This window comes from Syngnathus leptorhynchus, chromosome 5 (genome assembly GCF_054491065.1).
Source record: "Syngnathus leptorhynchus isolate UIUO chromosome 5, UIUO_Slep, whole genome shotgun sequence".
Lineage (NCBI taxonomy): Eukaryota > Metazoa > Chordata > Actinopteri > Syngnathiformes > Syngnathidae > Syngnathus > Syngnathus leptorhynchus.
In genome coordinates, this window is record NC_141199.1 from 3,993,655 (window position 1) to 4,009,550 (window position 15,896).

The window sequence follows — 15,896 nt, forward strand, 5'->3', positions numbered from 1 at the left end:
TCAAAATAACAGTGGGTTGAGAAGTTAAATTGACCTGTCTTTAGTAGTCACTAAAGAAGTTTACTGGAAGACCAATTAATTGTTCTGCCTCAGCTACTTTAGAGCCACAGATTTACTAATTAATGCAGACCTAAAGAACATACTATGCCCATAACCAAGTTACTCAAGAACTCGGGTGACTCCCATTATCTTGAAGAAAAAAAAAAACGGCAGGCTACTACTGTTGAGCTACTTAGGAAGAGGGTACAAGGAAAAATAAACTGGCTTAAAAATGACATTTTTAACATTTGTCCCAATTGAGTGGAACTGTACTTCCTCAGCGCACAACTGATTTCTAAGGATTTTCAAATTGTCCAAAAGCACTTTAATATTTGTCTTGAACAGTTTATGTACAACTTAATTCCACAGTTCAGTACTTTGCAAGGTTAAACTGAATGTGATTTAAACATTGGTTGTAGTATTCACAGCACACTTTGAAAATTACACATCACTTGTGCTATTTAAACAGTGAAGAAACAGATCACGTAACTATAACCAATATACAAAATTTTTATTACAAAACAAAAATCAGTTCTACACAAAGGATTTAACATTAAAATGGATGCTTTTTTTTTTTTTTTTTTTTTAAGTCAAACTAGAAGTCTGAATAAAATGACAGTGAACAAACAGCACCACGGAACAATCCTAAGCAGTGCTTTGAAAAGCAAACTATTTCTTTAAAACCTTGCTGTCCAGTGGCCACCAAGCAGGGCAAGTCTATAAGTGTGGTACAATAAACCTGAAGTTGGCCCTTTTAAAGATAGTAACAAGGATCTAAAGAAATAATTATGGGGACTAATTGAAGAGGTGAAAGGGGTCTAAATCCCTGAATTTGACAAGGAATAATAACAGGTCTGATCATTCAAAGTTGATCAAACAGGGACAGCAGGCTATACGGTTTGAACACCCACACAAAAGAATTTAGCTTAATGCATCGCAAACATCACATGCATAACCACTTGCTTAATCATCTTCGTCGTCTTCATCGTCTTCATCATCTTCCTCTTCATCATCGTCGTCGTCATCATCGTCAACTGGTTGGGCTTTTTTGGGCCTACCTGGGCCACTCTTCTTGCCAGCGTCAGTTTTCCCTGAGCCGCCTGTTGCTCTGTAAGCAGCAACATCCTGGGAATATGTTTAAGTGATATGTTGAGTTTAGGTGGTACATTGTTAAAATGTGGTAAATTAAATGCCACACCTTCTCATATTTCTCCTTCAATTTGGCAGCTTTAGCCTCATATGGAGCCTTGTCTTTAGCATTCTGTGTGGACCACAGCTCTCCAAGCTTCTTGGCAATGTCACCAATTGAGATGCCAGGGTTCTCCTCCTTGATCCTGGGTCGGTGGTCCGAGCAGAAGACGAAGAAGGCAGATCTAGGAAAAAAGTAGAACATTAATACCGAAATGTGTTACTTTCTTTTTTTATTTTTAACTTACGGAGGCCTTTTAGGGGCATTAGGGTCTTTCTTCTTCTTTCCCTTTTTAGCACCTTTCGGGGGGACATAACCTTTCATCTCTCTGTCATACCGGACCTTGTCATTCTTAGCCATTTCTTCAAACTTCTGCTTTTCCTTGCCAGACATGGTCTACACACACAAAATAGAGTCACGGGCTGAACAAGTTTTATACAAAACACCATACACATTTAGTATCTAGAGAACTAAACACTTCAGCAAACTAATACAAATGTTAAGATGAAGGTTCCATGAGAAATTACAAGCAAAACACCACACCTAACTCTTTATTATGTGTTTAGGCTGTAGTGAATTACCTTCCACCTTTCAGAGCACTTCTTGGAAAACTCTGCAAATCCAACACTGGTTCCTGGGTGCTTCTTTTTATGCTCCTCACGGCAGGTCGCCACAAAGAAAGCATAGGATGAGGTTTTGCCTCTGGGCTTGTTTGGATCCTTTGCCATGGATACGTCTTATCTAGAGATAATGGACAGTCGTCGAACTCTCAGAAAAATAACGTTAAAAGACTATTAACTAGGTCTTAACATAAAAAACGAACATTATGTGGGAGAGAACTATATGTTGAAATAGAGTCAACGAGTGGCATGTGAATAGTATTTAACAATGTAGCCATACAAATAAATAGGCCGCAGACTCTGAAAGATGCTTCATGGCCTTAATCGGCTTTCTGCGTCGAAGGGACAAAAAGACGCGACTCCATTTTGTATCTTCCCGCCTAAAGTTAACTTCGCAAAAACTTAATAAAGTGGTTGAGGAACTCCTCACAAGCCTTCACACAACGTACGTCGGTTCGTTAAACGTTGAAAATAAATAAGGCGAGAAGCCCAACAGAAACAGTATCGTCTGAGGCAGTTAGTTTCGAAAGTTGCACGCGCGGCCATCGTGCAAAGCTGTTAACCAAATGGCGTTTGAGCGGCAGTTGTTTACCATGAAGCAGACGGTCTGCGTAGTCCGCTTCTTACTGACAAATGTACTTGTGGAAAATAAACTACAAATCGTTATAAAAAATTAACACTTCATAAATTGTGACGGGCGGTTAAACATTTCTATAACCGTTCGTTGGTATAAGATATTCATCGAGACAAAAACGGGAACATGGCGTACTTCTGATAACGGTTAACAGACTGCTTACATGAGATAATACAAAATAATGGAGATAAAAATGAAGAAAACCATGGACACTTACCAGTGACCAGTTGAGACAATCTGTGGTGGACTAGAGACAGCACAATGCGTTGCGGTTTTGTCACAGTCTGCGATGCCACACTAACTTGCCTTGAAGTACTTGGAGAACTCCTCCCCACCAGCACGCGGATTGGTCAAATCTGATCGTTCCAATTTGAAACCAGAGGACGAGAAAGAAAGGTGATTTTTGATTGGTTATAATACTAAGAGCGAAAACCTCACATACATATGTCTCATCTGAATACTGATTGGTCAGTTGCGGGTTTTAAACACATGGCGCGAAAGACTCTTTGTTCAAAGTTTAAAAGAAAAAAAAGAAAGAACCCCCCCCCCCCAAAAAAAAAACAACAACAACAAAAAAAACAATGGTGGTGGGTGCCTGGGGCTTCCAACTTCAGTTGTTACTCTTCGTTTCGTTTTCAGCATTTCTTTTTTGGATATGAAAAAATAACTGGAGTGCTTTCCATACAACAGCTACATTGGCAGGCAATTGCCACCAAACTGTAGCAATACTGTCATGGAATACAGTCGATGTTAATGATTAAATATAATACGTACAAATACGTACACCACATTTAACATCTCTTGCTGAACATTTTGTTTTCTAGAAACAGACTATATTGATAAATGACCCTCGTGAGGATAAGCGGTTCAGATGACTGGATGGATGGATGGATGGATGGATGGATGGATGGATGGATGGATGGATGGATGGATGGATGGATGGATGGATGGATGGATGGATGGATGGAAGAGATAAAGAGAGAATGTGTCTCCGTCAAGCTTTTTTAATATAACACAGGGCAGTATGCATTACTCTAATTGTGTGAAGGCGATGGCCTTCACACGTTATTCTACACCATTCACTTTATTAGTGTGAAGGTGAAGACCTTCACGCTGTTGTTGTGTGAAGGCAATGGCCTTCACACATGTTATCTTACACCATTCACTTTATTATTAGTGTGAAGGCGAAGGCGAAGCTAATCGCAGAGGACACAGAGACAAACAACCATTTGCACTCGCACTCACATCTAGGGACAATTTGGAGTGCTCAATCGGCCTACCATGCATGTTTTTGGGATGTGGGAGGAAACCAGAGTTCCCGCAGAAAACCCACGCGGGCCCGGGAGAACATGCAAACTCCACACAGGGAGGGCCGAAGGAGGAATCGGACCCGCACCCTCCTAACTGTGAGGCAGACGTGCTACCCAGTGCACCACCGAGCCGCCCCCTTCACACTATTGTCATTCCAAAATTTATTCGAGTGAGGGTGAAGACCTTCACACTTGTTATTCCTGTCCTTTATTATTGTGTGAAGGTGAACTCAGAGAGAACCGGAAGTGACCCAAAATAAAACAGAAGTGACCTCAGGTAAACCGGAAGTGACCTCAGCTAAACTGAAAGTGACCTAAATTAAACCAGAAGTGCCCCAAATAAACCGGAAGTGACCTAAATGAAACCAGAAGTGACCAAAATGAACCAGAAGTGACGTCTTTAAACCGGAAGTGACCTCAGATAAACCGGAAGTACCCTAAATTAAACCGGAAGTACCCTAAATTAAACTGGAAGTGTCCCAAATAAACTGGAAGTGACCTTATTTCAATAAGAAGTGCCCTAAAGAGAAGCAGAAGTGACTTAAATTAAACGTTTGCTCAAACTTTTACAATTTTTGTCGGGTTCAACCCGTTTCAACATTTGAACCCCAAAAGTGAACCTCCTGAACCCATATATTTTGTTTCGCTCCAAATTTAAATTGTTTTTGGTGAAATTGTTTTTTTTTATACCCATTCATTCTCTAAGAGGCAGTCAACATTTGCTCTAACTTCTAAATTTTTTAACCGATTCAACCTGTTCCAATTTTCAAGTGTTCATCTTTTTCCTACCTATTCCACAACTTTCCACTTACCAAAACTTAAAAATTTTCAATTTTGAAATTCACGCCAAATTCTCCAAAATTTTGCTTTTCAACTCTAATTTCTACATTTTTCAACCGATTCAACCCGTTCCAACTTTCAACTGTTCATTATTTTCCTACCTATTCCACAACTTCCCACTTACCAAAAAATTTCAATTTTAAAATTCACCACAAATTCTCCAAAATTTCGTTTTACACTTCTATTTTCTATATTTCTCAAGTAATTCAACTCGTTTCAACATCATTCGGCAGCAATCCCCAGGAAGTTATTCAAAGCCTTAGCTTTCACATGCAATTACTCCAGAAATTGCATTTTCTAGTTTTATATGATGATCTGTTTCCTACCGAAAGTCCTGTAATAACCTGTTCTAACCAGACATACAAATCATTGTATGTCAAATAGCAGGGTTCAGACTGTTACAGTGTTGATAGATTAGTTATAGTGGAAGACATGTCTTGTGTGAGAGGCCAAATGGCAAGACGAGTGGCAAAATAGGTTTGGTAACAAACAAACAATCACAGCTCATATCTTTTCTGAAGCTTAGCAGTGATTGGTCATTACCTCAGCCTGAGGTAATGACCTAACTATATGATTTTTAGTTGACAGCAGAATATCATGTTTAGACTATTGGGGTCGCATACAACACATTATTGCAAATATTTGTTTTCATATGAATTTCTTTAATTTTGTATTTGTGTCACGCCAAAAGAGCAAGGAAATTAAATTACAACAAATAAGAAAAGTTAAAGTTAAGTTTAAAAAGGCGCTAGCCGAGCAATATTTTATTAAGTTTCCACAAATTAATGCAATACAACTACTAAACACAACAAAAATAATTAATTTCATTTATTTGAAAAGATGTGGGGCGGCTCGGTGGAGCACTGGGTAGCACGTCCGCCTCACAGTTGCGGGAGGGTGCGGGTTCGATTCCACCTCCGGCCCTCCCTGTGTGGAGTTTGCATGTTCTCCCCGAGCCCGCGTGGGTTTTCTCCGGGCACTCCGGTTTCCTCCCACATCCCAAAAACATGCTTGGTAGGCCGATTGAAGACTCTAAATTGTCCCTAGGTATGAGTGCGAGTGCGGATGGTTGGTCGTCTCTGTGTGCCCTGCGATTGGCTGGCAACCGGTTCAGGGTGTCCCCCGCCTACTGCCCGATGACGGCTGGGATAGGCTCCAGCACGCCCGCGACCCCCGTAGGGACAAAGCGGTTCAGAAAATGAATGAATGAATGAATGAAAAGATGTACAACAAATGAAATGCAGTATTCACAATAAATAGTCAGAGATCTAGATAGATGCGTCGCTTTGTCATGACAAATACGGTGGTCTCGTGATATGTAACGAGGAGAAAAGTAATGAACTGGCTGTTGAAATTGCTGAACAGAATGAAGGAACTACTTTTTAGTGCTCCATATAGTGCAGCACTATAAAATGATTGAGGGGTTACGGCAGGGGCCACAATATATAAGAAAAAATCAATGAAAAAGTGGATGTCCAAGTCAAAGAGAAGAGCTGCCGGAGGTGCCCTCGATTGTCCTGGCAGTGTCTTCGAGGAGGGTAATCTGCTGCAGTTCTCTCATCCTGAATTGGTCCACGAGAATCTAGATAGCCGCTGTCAGCTTGGGTGTCACCTAACCACCTCTAGCACATGTGGGTATCCTGGCGAATGAGAGGGCTGACAAACTGGCAAAAGAGGCAGTGAAAAGAGAGCGTGTGAAGACCAACATAGCACTGTCTAAGTCTGAAGGTAAAAGTATTGTGTGGAGGGAAGTGATGCTGCAGTGGCAACAGCAGTGGGAGCAGGAGAGCAAAGGGAGGCACCTGTTCTCAGTGTGTAGTAGAGTGGCTGAGTCAGTTCATGAGTGGTTGAGGGGAGGGTGGAAAAGGAAGGATGAAGTCATTATTGCTAGACTGAGGATAGGACACACCTTTCTTAACAGCACTCTCCACCTTCTGGGGAAACATCAGGATGGGCTGTGCTCTGAGTGTCAGGAGGAGGAGACGGTGCGACATGCTCTGCTTTCCTGTAGAAAATATTTTGGGCAAAGGGTTGAGTTGGTGGAGAAGCTGCAGACAGAAGGGCTTGAGGGAATATCTGTGAAAACCATTCTGGAAGTAGGGTCAAGTGGGAGGGGAAAGCGCTGTTTTTTTGAGTTTTTAAAAAGCACAGGTCTGGTGAAGAGAATTTAGTGTTGTGATGTAAAAAAGAAAAAAAAAAGTAGGGGCGGCAATGCAACTAATAGGATGCAAGCTGCCGTTAAACCCCAACGAAGAAGAAGAAGAAAATCTAGTACACAAAATTACATCAGCACACTCACTCTCCAGTCAGGTAGATGGCAGTAGCGTGCTAGTTGCACACAGGAAAGAGTACTGAACAAACTGTGAGACAAGATGGGGGAAGGTTCAATGGACTCCAACACTCTTTGCTTATTTGATGTTGATGGCACCTTAACAGCCGCCAGACAGGTAGGAAATGCATTAGTTGAGTGAGCATATCCTTAAATAAGTGGAGTCCTGGGCCGAGCTCCACGGTGCTCTTTCTCGAGAGGCATCGGTCGTACAAAGCTAACCATACTGTAACACTGTCAGTCATCACTCGTTGGCTGTGGCTCCTGCCATGTAAATAAGTACGTAGTTATTTTGATTTAAGGAGGGGAACTGCGGTTATGGAGCCTCCACTTCGTATATTAAAGTCGAGTCAGAAAAGAGCACACAACTGAAGCGTACTACTGAACTATCAATTATTATCTGGTCGCAATTTACTCACAAGCTGACTAACTCAAGGTTGATGTATTTGCAGGAAGCCATGACTTGGTATGAATGGCAACAGGTTGATAGATTGGTTTATTGAACCTTCAAATGTTGCCGCTCTTGAGATTGTTCCTGGTCTTGAGACGGATGTCTCAGAAGGTTCTACCTTTTGTCATTTAATGAAAGCTATTCATTGTAAGTGTTGTGCCAGTTACTTTAAATCATTGGCACAGATAGCTGGAGAAATATATTTTTCCAGGTACTGAATAATATTTTTATCCCCAAATAATTTTCTTTGCTCATTATATCTTACGACACTGTGACCGCGATTCATTGCTATAAAATAACGTGACTTGGTAATCAAAGCATCACCTGCACATATGTACTATGCCGCTGATTGCCACTGATTTCACAGTCAGTAGATGGCCACATTACCATTCAGTCATTTTACGTGTATCATGACAGACTAGCAGAGAATGTCATAGAATAGGTTTTCATTCAGGTCATCTAATTGTGTATTTAAACATGAAAGCCTCCTGAAATCTAAGACTTTGAAGTGTTACCATTAAGTGACATAATTCCCTTGTCATTAAAACATGTCTGTCAAGTATGAGACCAGGTTAGGAAACCGTGTTAATTCTCGGGTACTGATTAATGCAAAGGGACTGTCAGTTGAATACACACAACTGAAATAATGTTTTGCTCAAATTGCTTTTAATTATGTTTTTGTTAATAATTAATGAAATCTATCTGTAGCAAGCACACTGAATTGGTGACACTGATGCATTGGTCAGCTTTCTAGCGCTCGGGGTGCCTTAAGTGGAGGTGGGCCAATATCATTTGGCAGTGTGCAGCTCACCCCAACTTCATTCATTTGTTTGATCGCTTAAAGCCTTGTGTTTTCAACCACAATGAATGTTAACATTTTGTTGAAAGGTGGAGAACACGTACGAAGGAACAATTAACACAGGAGGGTTTTGAAGTTTATTCCTTTGAGTTATATACATTAACTTTTAGAACCATTTGTAAAATATTATGAACAATCTGTCTTTAATGATAGTTCTGTGCCGTAGCTTTGTAATTTTATTGCTGCTATTTGTGTTTCTGCTTTTGTCACGTGTGTGCTTTCAGCCTGTAACTGAGGAAATAGCTGCGTTTATTGAGAAATTGAAGACAAGGGTTCGTGTCGGCGTGGTGGGGGGGTCGGACCTCAGCAAAATCAAGGAGCAACTGGGAAATGATGGTGAGACAAACAAACCTGAACTCTAAATAAAGATTGTCTTTGAACTTTGTCTTTCAGACATACATCCCAGCTGCCCACATTATTACTACTCACAAAGTTGAATGAAATCATCATATCATATCATCATCAAATCATCATAGATTCTGACTTGAGAAAGAAAAAAATCCCTGCGTGTGTGTGCGCGTATGTTTGCATGTGTGTACGTGCATGCATGTGCAGTACTGTAATTTGCAGTAGGTTGCACTGCATCATAGTGTATTGGGATGTGTGATTTATAGTCTGACTCTCTAATTTTAATCATGCTTGTCCTACTTTCTGATCTCTGCAAACAGTGATCCAGAAAGTGGACTATGTATTTGCAGAGAATGGTCTTGTGGCCTATAAAGAGGGACAGTTACTATCTATTCAGGTAAGACATGGTCTTTCCTAGCTTCATCATTCTACTGCATATTGATGCTGAGGTATTCGGATTGTCAGCATTTTTCTATTTATGTGCTGCTTATCATCAGTCCATCCAAGCCTACATGGGAGAAGAGCTACTACAAGAGTTCATTAATTTCTGTCTCAACTACTTGTCCAAGATCAAACTTCCCAAGAAGAGGTATTATCATTTCACTCTTGTTCCCAATATCAGTTTCTTTCTTATGATGTTAATTATCAAAGTGTGGAATATTCAGTTAGATTTAAAAGCATTTAAAAATTGTTGTTGCGTTTTGTGTGTATTTTCTACTTATGTTTTTCTGGCAGGGGTACATTCATTGAATTTCGGAACGGAATGTTGAACATCTGCCCAATTGGACGCAGCTGTAGTGTGGAGGAACGCAAAGAGTTTTTTGAGCTGGACCAGGTAGCACTCACAGAGAGAATACATTCTATCACATCTGTCTGTTTGTCTGTTGGTTGGTCGGTTCCATCCTTCTCGCCCACCTATTTTTATCTCAGGGATGAGAATGGCAAATGTGAAAAAGCACTGAAAAGTGGGGGGTTAAATACGTGTGTGTGTGCGCGCGTGTGTGTATCGATCGTTCGTTCGTCCGTCCGTCCATCCATCCATCCATCCATCCATCCATCCATCCCTATAGATGAGTTTTCCTCTCCCTTAGAGATAGGGTGAGGAGCTCGGTCATCCGGGAGAGACTTGGAGTAGAGCCGCTGCTCTATGTTGAGAGGAGCCAGATGAGGTGGCTCGGGCATCTCATCAGGATGCCTCCTAGACGCCTCCCTGGGGAGGTGTTCCAGGCATGTCCCCGGGGACGACCCAGGTTGCGCTGGAGAGACTATGTCTCTCGGCTGGCCTGGGAACGCCTTGGGATCCCCCGGGATGAGCTGGATTAAGTGGCTGGGGAGAGGGAAGTCTGGGAGTCCCTCCTAAAGCTGCTGCCCCCGCGACCTGACCCCGGATAAGCGTAAGAAGATGGATGGATGGATGGATCTTAGAATAACTCTGAATGTTATGTCAGGCCCGTTCTCAGCTCTTCATTTGTGTTTACGTCACGTTAGCATACCTATCGTTTAGCCTGTTGTTGCTCGTTCATGTCTGTTCTTGGTGTTGGATTTTGTCAAATAAATTTCCCCCAAACTGCGACCTATACTCCAAAGCGACTTATATATGTTTTTTTTCCACGTTATTATTGTGCATTTTAATGGCTAATGCGACCTATATTCTGGAGTGACTTTTAGTCCGAAAAATACGGTATAGATAGATAGATAGATAGATAGATAGATAGATAGATAGATAGATAGATAGTGGAGCCTCGGTTTTTGAACGTCCCGGTTCTCAAACAAATCGGTATTCGAACAAAAAATTCGAGATTTTTTTTGCTTTGGATATCGGACAAAATTTGGTTGTCGAACCTCGCGAGATGAGCCGAGAAGACCCGCATGCCAACTGACTCTGTTTGTTATTACATTCTCGTTACTCTGAGGATTGCATCAACTCTAATCAAGCAAGTGGGAGCAGTAAAGCCATCCTAAAACACAAAGACGCTCCTAAAGCAATAAGACAGTGAGCGCCCTGCGGTTGCGCGATCGGACCAAATTAAGCTCCCTGCGCACTGAGGTCTACTTAAATTTTGGAAAATACATCAGGACTTTAAAAAATATTTTCTAAATTTCAGCGACAGCTCTGTCACAATAATGCGACCAGCGTGGAGTCGTTGCGCGGTCGGCGTCGTGCTACGGTTGTGCGTTCGGCGATCCGCTGCAGTTGCGCGATCGGACAATTTAAGCTCCTTGCACAGAGGTCCACTTAAAATCTGAAAGGTACATCAGGACTTTAAAAATATTATCTAAATTTTAGCGACCGCTCTAACAATAAAGCGACCAGCGCGGTGCAGTTGCGCGATCGGGGTTATTTTCTCTTGGAATGGATTACATTTTTTCCATTATTTGTAATGGGAAAACATGATTCGGAATTCGAACGATTCACTTCTCGAACAGCCTTCTGGAACGGATTGTGGTCGAAAACCGAGGCGCCAGTGTATGTATGTCAAAGTCAGCGTTATTGTCAATGTCTTCACATGTTAAGACTCACAAAGAGAACGAAATTACGTTTCCCACCGTCCCACGGTGACTAGACACATTACACAACACATACAAGCAAATAGCACAAAGAGTAAAAATGAATAGACAAGAGCGATGAATAAGTAATAAGCAAATAACCCAAATAAATAAACAATAAATGAATAAATAAATAAATAAGCGTGCATACAGCAGACAGCCAGAATATAGCTGCAACGCACCGCGAATATGTATGTATGTATGTATGTATGTATGTATGTATGTATATATATATATATATACATACATATATCGTTTATATATATTTTACTCTTTGTGCTATTATATATATATATATATTTTGTTCTTTAACGACATCATGACAATTAGCTTACATGTAACATCATGTTACTTTCTAAACCCACACGCTTATAAAAGTAAAAACGTAGCTTTGTGTTTTTTTTGTTTCGATGTGCTTCTTTAATGTTCCTAGTGCTGCGACCTCCATAGCTGATCATATCCTGACAGAGAATACACAAAATCTAAAGTTGCCGTTGCGGTGGGCGGGGGAATGCTCGCGAGTCGCCGAGGCTAACGTTGCCCGGACAGCTGGCCGGTCGCTGCCCCCCCCCCCCCCCCCCTCACATATATAAAAAAAATAATTTTCTCAACGGATTTACACGATTCTTGAAAATGATACTTTCGACAGAAAAAAACACGGTAATCCGCGGATCGCAGAAAATTCTCATCCCTGTTATCTAGGTTTGGGACTGGTAGTGATTGGGATTTGGGATGACGCAGAAAGGGTCTTGGGTCAATTATTGAGTCGATGGAATAGCTGAGAGGATAATCCATTCTACAAAGATTTGAAAGTGACAGCGCTAAATCCATCCACTGTCACACAAGCTTCAAGAGGGTTTCCTGCATCTATTAGGTACAAGATGCTTGACATTTCTCTAAACCTGATGTACACACAGATCTTATGAACTAGAAACATTACCACTAAATAGACACACATCAAATAGCCTAATTCAGGAGAGTTGAGGAAGCCACATTTGCTTTTTTGACAGAAACCATCAACAAGGAATAATTGCTGTACTATGTACGTGTACTTTGAGTTCGGTCATTGGACTAACGTGCCTCAGATGGTCACAGTAAAAACGTCCTGCATGAGAAGTAATTTTGTCAAGCCTCTGCTCTTGAGTGGCACAAAGACACCAACAGTCAGAAATGTTTGCCCCCAAAGTGGGCAATGTGACGTCCACGTGCCTATCAACGTTTTTATGTGGATTTCGGTGTTCAGAAGGGGATAATCATTACTTCCATATGAAGTGTCTTTATAAACTTTTGAAGTCATGTCAGTAACAATGTAAGAAGCATAGAATGTGTGTGTTTTCTGGCCCCAACAGAGAGAAAAAATCCGGGAGAAGTTTGTGTCTATTTTAAAAGAGCAGTTTAAAGGAAAAGGCTTGTCATTTTCAATCGGTGAGTCAGCGCCGTTCAGAGGGTGACACGTCCTCTCGTGTTTGACACTTGATTTCTCTGCAGGAGGACAGATCAGCTTTGACGTGTTCCCCGACGGTTGGGATAAAAGATACTGCCTGGGGCTCATTGAAAAGGACAACTACTCAACCATTCACTTCTTTGGTGACAAAACGAAACCTGTAAGTTGATGTATGATAGCACAACTTTGGAAATGTAAGATATTTGTATAATTATGAATTAATATTAATTATTCATTTGATAATATGTAATATTTTGAATATGAATCTTTTAGTTTGTGAGCAAACTGCATTTCTTGTCCACAAGCTGATTGATCACCAATTCACCATTAAAATGGAGAATTAGTGAAATTGAAAAGGTCTTATACTTCCACTTGCATGTATAAACCTAATCCTGTTGATAGCCAAGTGATCACCTTTTCAAACACAAGGCCTTTACATCCACTTGTTTCCATCTGGGAATTTTGAGCACTATGGGGGTGTGGTTCAGATGATTGAGTTGGCCAGCTTTCACCTTGTAGGTAGTGGGATCAATCCCTAGTTCCAGATCTATATCCATCTTATTCCTCTGATGTAGAAACAATTATAGGCGTGACTTGCTGTACGAGACTGGAAGGAACGGTCAATCATTGGTTAGAGCAGCTTTTGTTTCCTGCAGCAGTTTATTTGAATGTTTTTCATTTCCTTTTCTAAATTTTTCCTTTCCTATAATTATAGGCCTTTATAGCATTTTAAAACGTCTTGCAAACTGGTTACACTGTTTTCAGTTGCACCAACAACCATAGAGTTCAGAAAGCAATACTACATGCATCTGTATGTTGTGGTCAAACACCCCGCTACATCAATAGGAAGGATTATAATGTAGTTTGCAGCTATCATAGAAAGTGGGCCAGCACAAACTGTTATCATGAATACAACACAGCGGTTCATACAGGAAGTTGCAAAGCCTCATTGGGTCTAGGAATAAAATGGATATTTTGAACACAACAGTGAATGAGGTCATGGTGTTAGCGCCTTGAGTACCTTACGCAAATATTGTCCGAATGAAGCTCCTCAACAGTCAACATACTGTAGTTTCTTTGCAACACGATGCTGCAATGATGGTGCCAAACTGGCTGGCCCAAAAAACTATTATATAATTACCTAATAGGTGAGGTTTTCAGAAATTAATTGAAGATAGTGAATAGGTGAATTCACTCTATAGGGTGGCCTTGGACCTCATGTTGGAGATTTCTTCCGATGACACATTGGAACAAGTTACACACAAGTCTCAAAGTGTAACGCAACCTCCCCAAAGCAATGCGTTTGGGACTTTTGTGTTAATAGTATCAGGAAAACCAATGTGACTTTCTATTTAATGCGTGTGTGCAGAAGTGTGTGGGGGCAGGGTTTGAAGAAAATATAGTTTTAATGATTCATTTTTACGTGCCTGCGTCTCTGTGTGTATTTCTTTGTTTTGCTTTAGGGAGGAAATGACTATGAGATCTACTGTGACCCTCGCACCATTGGTCATGAGGTCACCTGTCCAGATGAAACACAAATACTTTGCCAGCAGCTTTTCTTTTCATGAGAGTAGTACATCTACTGGATGTTATGGATGGAAAAAAGACTTAAATTAAGAAGTTGTGGAGGCTCTAACTTTGTGCGTAAGATGACCAGGTTTTGTTGATGGATCATGTGAATGGTGATGACTTGAAATCTGATGAGGAAAGTATCCAAGCATTTGAAATTGTGACTGTCATCGCCAACATTTGGTGATAATTCGTGATTTACAGCTAGCATTTTGGGAATAAATGATGAATAATGTGCAACCTAATAAGGAATTTTCATCATTGTTTTATTAACACCATCACTGCTCAGGGAAAGTACAATCTCAGCATAAATGGCCATATTCATTGTGGAATCGAATCGACACCTTCTATCCTTTAACTAATGACTCAATCATGTCCGCGTAAATAAAGTGGGTTGAAGGATTTTTCAGTTGCAAGTTCCAGAACAAAAAGACACGATGAGTAACCTGCACCCAGTGCCTCAAAGAGAGTTTTGAAAAGTAAGATGCCATCCCAGGAGTCCCAATCTGTATATGGGCCCAGTATCAACTCGCACAAGATCTTATAATTAAAAATGATGTCTAAAGAAAAGGTCAAAGTTGTGGAAGCCAACAAAGAAATTACAGCTGCTTGTGCAATGCATTACATACTGTATTTGCATACTTACAGCTGTCATTTGCTGTATTTTGTGGTACATGAGATTAACAGTTGTAATGAAATAAATCTGATGACACTGACCCTCACGATCATTATTTTTTTCTAATGTGTCTAAAGAGGCGATTTTTTTTATTTTTGAGTTCGACGCTGAACCTATTTTTTACTTTTTTTCACAAATTTTCAAAAAAAAAAAAAAAAAGGGAAACCATGATAAACGAACTGCGATGTAGCAAGGGATTGCTGTAATTTGAATTTCAAGTGACGTCAGCGGCGCAGCGGTTGTTTACGTAAAGGACAAAGATTCGATCACGGGATGACGAAGACGAAGGGCCCCACGTACTACCGGCATCATTAGCGGCTTTGTTTGTAAGTGACACGGAGGACGAAGAGTTTGAAGGATTTAATGCTTTGGAGTGACACAGAAGGTTTGAAAAACTAATATGGCTTTTACGCACGCCCTAGTCGACAGAGCTCTTTTTCACCTCCGTGGATGGAAGTTGGGGGCCAGCGCTCGGCCGGGTGGCTGTCTGGGGACGGTGCTCAGACATGGCTCTTACGCACGCCTGGTCCTACTCTACGGAGCTCTCTTTCACCTCCGTGGATGGAAATGCCACCTCCAGGGATGGAAGTCCACGCCGCTGCACGCCTGGAAGTCGACTTTGTTAACGCTACAATATAGTTATATACTAGATCTGTGGAATAACGACGAGGCTGACGTCAGGGCGCACGCGCGGCGTTGTTGACGAAAGATGAGGAATTTGATCGATGGATTTAATGATTTGGAGTGACACAGATGGTTTGATAATATTGTTGTAATATGATAGTTATTTGAAATATACTTTAGATATCGTTATATGGGTCTGTGGAATAAAATGCGACCTAAACTCCGGAGCGACTTATATGTTTTTTTTCACGTTATTGTGCATTTTATGGCTAATGCGACCTATATTCCGAGCGACTTTTAGTCCAAAAAATACGGTACAATTCATCCAATAGCCAAGACTGAAAAATATTTTATTTTGAAGTGTCCGGATCCTCTCCTTTACATCTGTCGTTTATTTAGAGTTACCTTTAGATTTAT

General features: G+C 40.9%; 2 protein-coding genes across 2 annotated transcripts; one reads left to right on the top strand and one right to left on the bottom strand.

Moving 5' to 3' along the window:
- Nucleotides 1-341: 341 nt before the first annotated feature.
- hmgb2a (high mobility group box 2a) lies at nucleotides 342-2,856 on the bottom strand. The gene is made up of 5 exons (XM_085912259.1): nucleotides 2,700-2,856; nucleotides 1,810-1,969; nucleotides 1,476-1,624; nucleotides 1,238-1,412; nucleotides 342-1,164 (listed from the first exon to the last, which is right to left on the bottom strand). Exons 2-5 carry the CDS (start codon nucleotides 1,954-1,956, stop codon nucleotides 1,003-1,005), a joined length of 633 nt encoding a protein of 210 aa, XP_085768385.1. The 5' UTR covers nucleotides 1,957-1,969; nucleotides 2,700-2,856; the 3' UTR covers nucleotides 342-1,002.
- A 4,074-nt stretch (nucleotides 2,857-6,930) lies between these two features.
- Nucleotides 6,931-14,895, top strand: pmm2 (phosphomannomutase 2). The gene is made up of 8 exons (XM_085911406.1): nucleotides 6,931-7,079; nucleotides 8,496-8,607; nucleotides 8,940-9,016; nucleotides 9,117-9,208; nucleotides 9,355-9,454; nucleotides 12,516-12,591; nucleotides 12,655-12,770; nucleotides 14,074-14,895. The coding sequence occupies exons 1-8, from the start codon at nucleotides 7,005-7,007 to the stop codon at nucleotides 14,176-14,178; spliced, it is 753 nt and encodes a 250-aa protein (XP_085767532.1). The 5' UTR covers nucleotides 6,931-7,004; the 3' UTR covers nucleotides 14,179-14,895.
- The last annotated feature ends 1,001 nt before the right edge of the window (nucleotides 14,896-15,896 follow it).

Excerpts from the sequence above, each read along its gene's own strand:
- hmgb2a (XM_085912259.1), bottom strand. The coding sequence starts at position 1,956 with ATGGCAAAGGATCCAAACAAGCCCAGAGGCAAAACCTCATCCTATGCT. Across the intron at positions 1,625-1,809 it reads AGTGCTCTGAAAGGTGGAAG|ACCATGTCTGGCAAGGAAAA; the intron begins GTAATTCACTAC and ends TTGTGTGTGTAG. Across the intron at positions 1,413-1,475 it reads AATGCCCCTAAAAGGCCTCC|ATCTGCCTTCTTCGTCTTCT; the intron begins GTAAGTTAAAAA and ends CTTTTTTCCTAG.
- pmm2 (XM_085911406.1), top strand. The coding sequence starts at position 7,005 with ATGGGGGAAGGTTCAATGGACTCCAACACTCTTTGCTTATTTGATGTT. Across the intron at positions 8,608-8,939 it reads GGAGCAACTGGGAAATGATG|TGATCCAGAAAGTGGACTAT; the intron begins GTGAGACAAACA and ends CTCTGCAAACAG. Across the intron at positions 9,455-12,515 it reads AGTTTTTTGAGCTGGACCAG|AGAGAAAAAATCCGGGAGAA; the intron begins GTAGCACTCACA and ends TGGCCCCAACAG.